This window comes from Mandrillus leucophaeus, unplaced genomic scaffold, assembly GCF_000951045.1.
Source record: "Mandrillus leucophaeus isolate KB7577 unplaced genomic scaffold, Mleu.le_1.0 Scaffold521, whole genome shotgun sequence".
Classification (NCBI taxonomy): Eukaryota; Metazoa; Chordata; class Mammalia; order Primates; family Cercopithecidae; genus Mandrillus; species Mandrillus leucophaeus.
The window spans coordinates 593,271-601,602 of record NW_012105598.1 but is presented as its reverse complement, the minus strand read 5'-3'; the positions used below and the strand labels follow the sequence as shown (position 1 = coordinate 601,602).

Here is an 8,332-nt window from a genome sequence, read left to right as displayed (position 1 = left end):
TGGTGGCGGGTGCCTGTAGTCCAGCTACTCGGGAGACTGAGGTGGGAGCATCGCTTGAACCCAGGAGGCAAAGGTTGCAGTGAGCCAAGATAGCACCATTGCACTCCAGCCTGGGTGACAAGAGCGAAACTCCTTCCCCCGTTCAAAAAAAAGAAAGAAAAAGAAAAAACCAATGGTCAGTAGAAAAATGGGCAAAGAACATGAACAGTAAAGGAAATATAAATGATTTTTATTTATTTTTATTTATTTAGAGACGGAATCTCACTGTGTTGCCCAGGCGGGAGTGCAGTGGTGGGATCTCGGCTCACTGCAACCTCTGCCTCTCAGGTTCAAGCAGTTCTCCTTCCTCAGCCTCCCGATTAACTGGGATTACAGGCACACACCACCATGCCTGTCTAATTTTGTATTTTTTGTAGAAACCATGTTGACCAGCTGGTCTCGAACTTCCCACCATGGCCTTCCAAAGTGTTGGGATTACAGGCGTGAGCCACTGTGCCTGGCCGACATAGCTAACTTCTGTTGTCCCTTTGGTTTCATAAATCAAGTCCCAATAGTCTGTCATCTGAGCTGAAAGAATGCTGCTTTAGCTTTTGGCTGATACTCGTCTCTAAAAGGAACATCACACGTTGTGGGGGGAACATTTGGAGCAGGTGGAATTCAGTCCTCTCCATCCAGAAGATGGATCCTCTTCTTCTGTTCTGTAGCTTCATTGGGGAAAACTGTTTTTTTTTTTTTTGGAGACAGAGTTTTGCTTCTGTTGCCCAGGCTGGAGTGCAATGGCGCCATCTCGGCTCCCTGCAACCTCCGCCTTCCAGGTTCAAGTGATTCTCCTGCCTCAGCCTCCCAAGGAGCTGGGATTACAGGCATGTACCACCACACCCGGCTAATTTTATATTTTTAGTAGAGACGGGATTTCTCCATGTTGGTCAGGCTGGTCTTGAACTCCTGACCTCAGGTGATCCACCTGCCTTGGCTTCCCAAAGTGCTGGGATTGCAGGCATGAGCCACCACGTCCGGCATTTGGGGAAAACTTCGATACTGTGGTAGTTTTTTTTTTTTTTTTGAGATGGAGTCTCTCCATCACCCAGGCTGGAGTGCAGTGGTGTGATCTCAGCTCACTGCAACCTCCACCTCCTGGGTTAAACCAGTTCTCCTGCCTCAACCTCCCGAGTAGCTGGGATTACAGGCGCCCACCACCACGCCCAGCTAATTTTTGTATTTTTAGTACAGATGGGGTTTTGCCATGTTGGCCAGGCTAGTCTCGAACTCCTGACCTCAGGTGATCCACCCGCCTCGCCCTCCCAAAGTGCTGGGATGGCATGAGCCACCGCACCCGGCCTAGTTTCAATTTTTTATTTGGAAACCTCCCACATGAAATCCTACTGTTGCACCTTGTGGGAGGTTTGATTAGGGGTGGTCCACCCTTATGACTACCATGTTTTGACAGAAGAACACTTTTGACATACAAGGTCTGCCTTGTACCATGTGTAGCTTTGATTGTGGGATGCCTCTTTGTATCTCCTCTGTGTTTGTATCCCAAAAGCTCATTGCTAAGCTGGGTCAGAGAAGGTTGCAGCAGTGGCTCTAGAAGTTGAGTGTACCGATTCTGGGACCTAGGCCTTCCTTTCATTGCTCTTCCGTAAGTGGCCGTGCCTGACGATGGATGATAGGGTTACTTAACCAAGACGGTGGTGAGGACATTACATTTAGGAATGCAGCTGTGCTCGTTGGTTATGGGACCAGCGACCTTAAGAAGCCTGCTGCAGCAACCATCTGTTTATCTTAAGGAAAAATAAAAGGGAAATTTTTTCTTTTTTCTTTTTGAGTTAGAGTCTCATTCTGTCACCCAGGCTGGAGTGCAGTGTCATGATCTTGGCTCACTGCAACCTCCGCATCCTGGGTTCAAGTGATTCTCTTGCCTCAGCCTCCTAAGTAGCTGGGACTACCTGAGCGCACCACCATGCCCGGCTAATTTTTTATATTTTAGTAGAGATGAGGTTTCACCATGTTAGCCGGGCTGGTCTCGAACTCCTGAGCTCAGGCAGTCCGTCCACCTTGGCCTCCCAAAGTGCTAGGATTATACGCGTGAGCCACCACATCCGGCCAGAATTTTTTTCTAGGCAGGCAAAACTGTGTAAAGGAGATTTTCTCAGTATCATCATCATTATCATCACCGTCTTTTTAAAAAAATAATCAGAGATGAGGTCTCTCTGTGCTGCCCAGGGTGGTCTCGAACTCCTCGGCTCAAGCAGTCCTCCCGCCTCAGCCATCCAATGTGCTGGGATCAGTATCTTATTTTCTGGGACTTTAATCATAGCAACTCCATCTCTTGATTCCTTGTCTGTGTATTTCATTAATGCGGTATCAACAGTTGCCATCACAGTTGGAGTTTCAGGTCCAGGTGCTGCTGACATTATGATGTGTCTGTTTTTAGAATCCCAGCCCTCCAGGAAGCAGTGTGTATGTAGATACTATTTCCTGTTTCTCTGGGGTGTTTGGCTATTGTTATAACAAGCTTCAAATATAAACTATTTTTTTTTTTTAAACATACCTGCACCCTTTCCCCCTCAGAGAGGTTAGTGTTACAATTATTTAGCTTATAAAATTTCATCTTTGTGCCAAAAATGAGGCTGTTAGTACCTAATATTTATTTATTTTTGCATTTTTATGATTATTATTATACTTTAAGTTCTATGGTACATGTGCACAACGTGCAGGTTTGTTACGTGTGTATACATGTGCCATGTTGGTGTGCTGCACCCGTTAACTCGTCATTTATATTAGGTATATCTCCTAATGCTATCCCTCCCCCTCCTTCCACCCCCTGGCAGGCCCCGGTGTGTGATGTTCCCCACCCTGTGCCCATGTCTTCTTATTGTTCAATTCTCACCTATGAGTAAGAGCATGCGGTGTTTGGTTTTCTGTCCTTGCGATAGTTTGCTCAGAATGAAGGTTTCCAGCTTCGTCCATGTCCCTGCAAAGGACATGAACTCATCCTTTTTTGTGTGTTAGTGCCTAATATTTTAAGATGTGACTATTTAAGTTATTCTAACAGAAGATAATTTTTGGAATGTGAAAGCTATTTCCTGGCAGGGTGCTATGGCTCATGCCTGTAATCCCAGGACCTTGCGAGGCCAAGGCGGGCAGATCACTTGAGGTCAGGAGTTCAAGACCAGCCTGGCCAACATGGTGAAACCCAGTCTCTACTAAAAATACAAAAATTAGCCAGGTATAATGCCTCTAATCGCAGCTACTAGGGAGGCTGAGGCAGGAGAATTGCTTGAACCTGGGAGGTGGAGGTTGTGGTAAGCTGAGATCGCACAACTGCACTCCAGCCTGGGCGACAGAGCAAGACTCCATCTGAAAAAAACAGAAACAAAAATTAACCAAAAAACCCCTACAAAAAAACAACTGTCTATGGGACCATTAGGCCTAATTCAGTGTTGTGGTGTGCACCTGTAGTCCCAGCTACCCGAGAGGCTGAGGTGGGTGGATCACTTGAGCCTGAGAGGTTGGGCTGCAGTGAGCCGTGATTGTGCCACCACACTCCAGCCTGGGCAAGAGAGTGAGACCCTGTCTCCAAAAAACAAAAAAGGCGCTATTATGCTCTCTGAGCTTCAGTTTCCTCGTAGGTAAAATGAGATAATGACTAACCCAGTCACTGTGGGGATTAAAGAAGTATGCACATAAAGTGTTTTAGGATGGTGTCTAGAACAATATAGGTCTCAAAGGGATGTGGAGCTTATTTTCCTGGCTGTTAGAACTTGGATGACCATCTATCCCTGTTTGCCTGGGACAGTTCTGTTTTGTGCCTGTTGTCCCAGCATAATAATAATTATTTCTTAAAATTTATTTTTGTTTTTTGAGACAGAGTCTTGCTCTGTCACCCAGGCTAGATAGAGTGCAGTGGCGCAATCTCAGCTCACTGCAACTTCCGCCTCCCGAGTTCAAGTGATTTTCCTTCCTCAGCCTCCCTTGAAAGTAGCTGGGATTACAGGCACCTGCGACCACGCCTCGCTAATTTTATTTTTAGCAGAGTTGAGGTTTCACCGTGTTGGCCAGGCTGGTCTCGAGTTCCCGACCTCAGGTGATCCACCTGCCTTGGCCTCCTCCCAAAGTGCTGGGAGTACAGGTGTGAGCCACCACGCCCAGCCCCAGCATCATTATTAATAGTCCTCTTTTTTGCTCTCAGAAGTATACCAGTTTGGGCCATGATTATATCGTCACCCCAGTTAGAACCCAGCAGTGTTTTGAATGCCTGGTAAATCTTAAAAAGGAGCCCAAGACTTTTGTCACGTTTCCTATCCTTACTTTCTCACTTGCTCTCTGACTTAGGTGCTGATTACCCGTTACAAGTAGAAAAAGTCAGGAGGCGGGTATGTGCACAGTACAAATGTATGCTCTGCAAAAAAAAAAAAAAAAAAATGTATGCTTTTGCAAAAAGGAAGCTCTTCATCTCTGAAGAAGCAACCAAGCAGTCAGAACGTTTTTTGTATTTCAGGAACGATTTGTAACCCCGGACCGCGGAAGTCTATGTCTAAGCTGCTTTACATCCGCCTGGCGCTCTTTTTTCCAGAGATGGTCTGGGCCTCTCTGGGGGCCGCCTGGGTGGCAGACGGTGTTCAGTGTGACAGGACAGTTGTGAACGGCATCATCGCAACCGTCGTGGTCAGGTAAAGTCTCCCTTCTTCTCTTGGAGTTTCAGTGGATTTGACACATAGGTGAACAAACCCTTCTAACATGACAGAGAGCTCGGCGTCCCTCGGACTTCCTGAAATAGTTAGAAATTGGAGTTAGTTTCTGCGTAACTCATGAAAATTTAGAGACACTGTTTACCCATGAAATACAACTCATCTTTCGTTATGCATGTATTGATGTAGATTTCTTTCCTTACTGGTACTCTCTTTTCTACATTCCCTTCTCTTTCTCTCTCTCTCTTTTTTTTTTTTTCTTAAAGTCTTTTATTCCTAACCCTTCTCTTATAAGAATTCGGAAGAAAACCCAATACCAAAACCAGGGCAAAAACAAACTAAAGGTATGAAAAGAGATACGGTGTCCAGAAGTGAGACAGGGAATAATATTCTAGAATGATAAGGTTTTCGTGTTTTCTAGGCGAAAAATCTTAGAGATGATGCAGTTCCGCCCCCTTAACACCCTCTGTTCTAAATAAGGAATCAGACCTGGGCTGTTGCTGCGTTTCCGGAGTCACACCGCCAGGGGGCAGCAGAGCCCCTTCGGGAGGGGCATCTTCCCGGTGGTGTGTGCTCCTGAGTCCAGCGTCTTGCAGTGTGGAAATATTTAAACATACAGATGAAAGGCCTATGAGAGTACCCTGTGATAAGGAAGTTCTTTTGCTTTCATGAGAAGAGCCCTGAGGCACTGAAGGGGGAGGGCGTACGTCATGGTCCCAGGGCCATACAGAGAACAAGTGCCCGCTGCTTCTGGGCCCAGGCTGCAACTCTGCCCAGTGGACACCTCCCTGTTCCTTCTGTGGCCTTTACTGTTAGCGCAGGGCCTGGGTTAGTCATTGATTCATAAGGAACTTTCTTTTTTTTTTTCCTTTGAGACGGAGTCTTGCTCCATCGCCAGGCTGGCGTGCAGTGGCGCCATCTCGGCTCACTGCAATCTCTGACTCTCTGGTTCAAGCAATTCTCCTGCCTCAGCCTCCTGAGTAGCTGGGATTACAGGCACCCGCCACCACGTCCAGCTAATTTTTGTGTTTTTAGTAGAGATGGGGTTTCACCATGTTGGCCAGGATAGTCTTGATTTCCTGACCTTGTGATCTGCCCGCCTCGGCTTCCCAAAGTGCTGGGATTACAGGCGTGAGCCACCACGCCCAGCCTCATAAGGAACTTTCTAGAAGAAAGTTGCTTGCCTCAGGCAGGTTCCAGGAGAGCTGCATCTTCCTCAGTAATAGGACTGTCCGTGTTAGAGACTCAGAAACTGAACCCGGCGGAGGGACCCTGGACACTTGCGTCTGGGCTGGGGCCTGCAGTCACCGAGCCTTTTCCTCTCTCTGTCTTGCAGTTGGATCATCATTGCTGCCACGGTGGTTTCCATTATCATTGTCTTTGACCCTCTGGGAGGGAAAATGGCTCCATATTCCTCTGCCGGCCCCAGCCACCTGGATAGTCATGATTCAAGCCAGTTACTTAATGGCCTCAAGACAGCAGCGACAAGCGTGTGGGAAACCAGAATCAAGCTCTTGTGCTGTTGCATTGGGAAAGACGACCATACTCGGGTTGCTTTTTCGAGTACGGCAGAGCTTTTCTCAACCTACTTTTCAGTAAGCCGAGGGGATCTGGTTTGGTCTCTTTCTTCTGTTTCAGTAAATGCTTCTGATGGAGCCGGTCCCTCTGTTCCCATAAAACAGCGTTTGAGAACGTGGTGTCTTTTGGTGTGTGGGGGGTGGCGGGAGACACTCTTGTCTGTGATGAGCCCTCCAGGGAGCAGTTCACTGCAAGAGCCACGCCTTCTCAGACCCTGAACCCCAGCGGGGCGTGTCTTCGTACTGACACCCACTCACTACCCTGTCAGGATGCTGGATTAGCCTGTAAGGAACCACATAACGGACGCTGGACACTGCGAATAATTTGCAGCTGGTACTGAGCAGATACCAAGCACAGGCAGTGGCATGAACCAAGGTTGGAATCAGATAGTGGCTTCTTCCCACTTTATATCATCACGGAAATGTTGATGATCCTCCTTTTGGAAGTCAGTTTGAATAGATGATTGCAGCACAGAAGGAAGCATCATTCTAGAGCGATTTCTTCCGCGGTTTGAAAATGCTTGTTTTTTTTTTTCACATGCAGTGTGTCATTTTTTTATGTGACGTTCTCTGCTGTTACATTCCGTACTGAGACGAGGTAAGGGAGGAAGAGTTCTCTGCTCATCCTGCCAGCCTCTCTTCCCACCTCTGTGCTGTCTGACTTGGCACCATTCAGGGCTGGTCCTGGAGCCTGACACCAGGCCATAGCAGCAGCCTCCGGAGAGGGAAGAAGGAAGCGTGTGCCCTAAATAAGTTAAAGGAGTGCTTCACCTTAGTCTTAAGATATTTGGAAGAGGGAAGAAGAGAAGCTGGTTATTTCTAGAGGATGTCGTAATCTACATCACAGGCAGAACTGATGGCTCAGTGGCCGAGTGGCCAGTATATTGTCCCTTCTTTTTTTTTTTTGAGACAAAGTCTCTCTTTTTCGCCCAGGCTGGAGTACAGTCACGCAATCTTGGCTCACTGCAACTGCCACCTCCCGGGTTCAAGAGATTCTCCTGCCTCAGGCTCCCGAGCAGCTGGAGTAGTACAATAGCTGGGATGACAGGCACCCGCCACCACGCCCAGCTAATTTTTGTATTTATAGTAGAGACGGGATATCACCATGTTGGCCAGGCTGGTCTTGAACTTCTGACCTCAGGTGGTCTGCCCACCTCGGCCTCCCAAAGTGTTGGGATTACTGGCGTGAGCCACTACACCCGGCTAGTATATTATCCTTTCTTACAGGTTGCAAGTACCTGGAGGTGATTGAGAATTCCTGACTCCTCCATTTCTTGGAGAAAAAGGATATGTCAGGCCCAAGAAGACTCATTGTCTGTTGCTTTCCTAGCTTAGGGCCCTTTTTGAGGCTTGCCATACCCTGTGAGTATGAGTTAAGTCTCCTAAATCTCTACTGTCCACTGCGTTTCAACAAAACCTTTCCAGCATCTTGAGAAATGAAAGTATAAACGTGGGCTAAAATGGTGCATTGCTACAAAAACGGACAATTTATCCATTGATTTCTCCACTTTACAAAATATTTGAAGTAGATTAAAAATAGTTGAGTCACTTGAAGTGAAATTTTAAGACAGGTGAATAGCATTTTTATATTCTCCAGTGGACTTGTCTGAGGGCAGGATGTGCAAACGTATTCAGGTCACATAGAGGAGCACCCCTGCCAGGAGCAGGCTTTTTAACACATCTCCGTGTCTAGAAATGTCTCTGTGTGTGCGTGTATGCCGGTGAACTCTAGAAGACCGGATTTCAGAGGACCCGGGGGCGTTTCCTGCTGGGTTTTATGACAGGCCATTGTGGTTTTCCACCCAGGACACAGATCTGGTGCCCAGTGACATTGCGGCGGGCCTCGCCCTGCTTCATCAGCAACAGGACAATATCAGGAACAACCAGGAGCCTACCCAGGTGGTCAGCCACGCCCCAGGGAGCTCCCAGGTGAGCCTGGCTTCATGGAGTGTCCAGTTCTGACACTTCCACCTTTTGGTGGGTCTTCAGAATCTTACAGCTAACCTATAGCAATTTCCTCCTGCCTTCCTTCTTTCCCCTTTCTCCTCCCTACCCCTTCCCCTC

At 47.6% G+C, this 8,332-nt stretch overlaps 1 protein-coding gene across 2 annotated transcripts in view; it reads left to right on the top strand.

Annotated features, from left to right (window-relative positions):
* DAGLB (diacylglycerol lipase, beta) overlaps positions 1–8,332 on the top strand; it is a 56,084-nt gene that overhangs the window by 8,303 nt on the left and 39,449 nt on the right. Inside the window, exons 3-5 of one of the 2 annotated variants that reach the window (XM_011996661.1) lie at positions 4,502–4,673; positions 6,028–6,286; positions 8,075–8,197. In XM_011996661.1, the coding sequence (XP_011852051.1) occupies positions 4,502–4,673; positions 6,028–6,286; positions 8,075–8,197 (554 nt within the window). The remainder of the gene's footprint in view (positions 1–4,501; positions 4,674–6,027; positions 6,287–8,074; positions 8,198–8,332) is intronic. The other variant, XM_011996662.1, reaches the window with a different exon arrangement.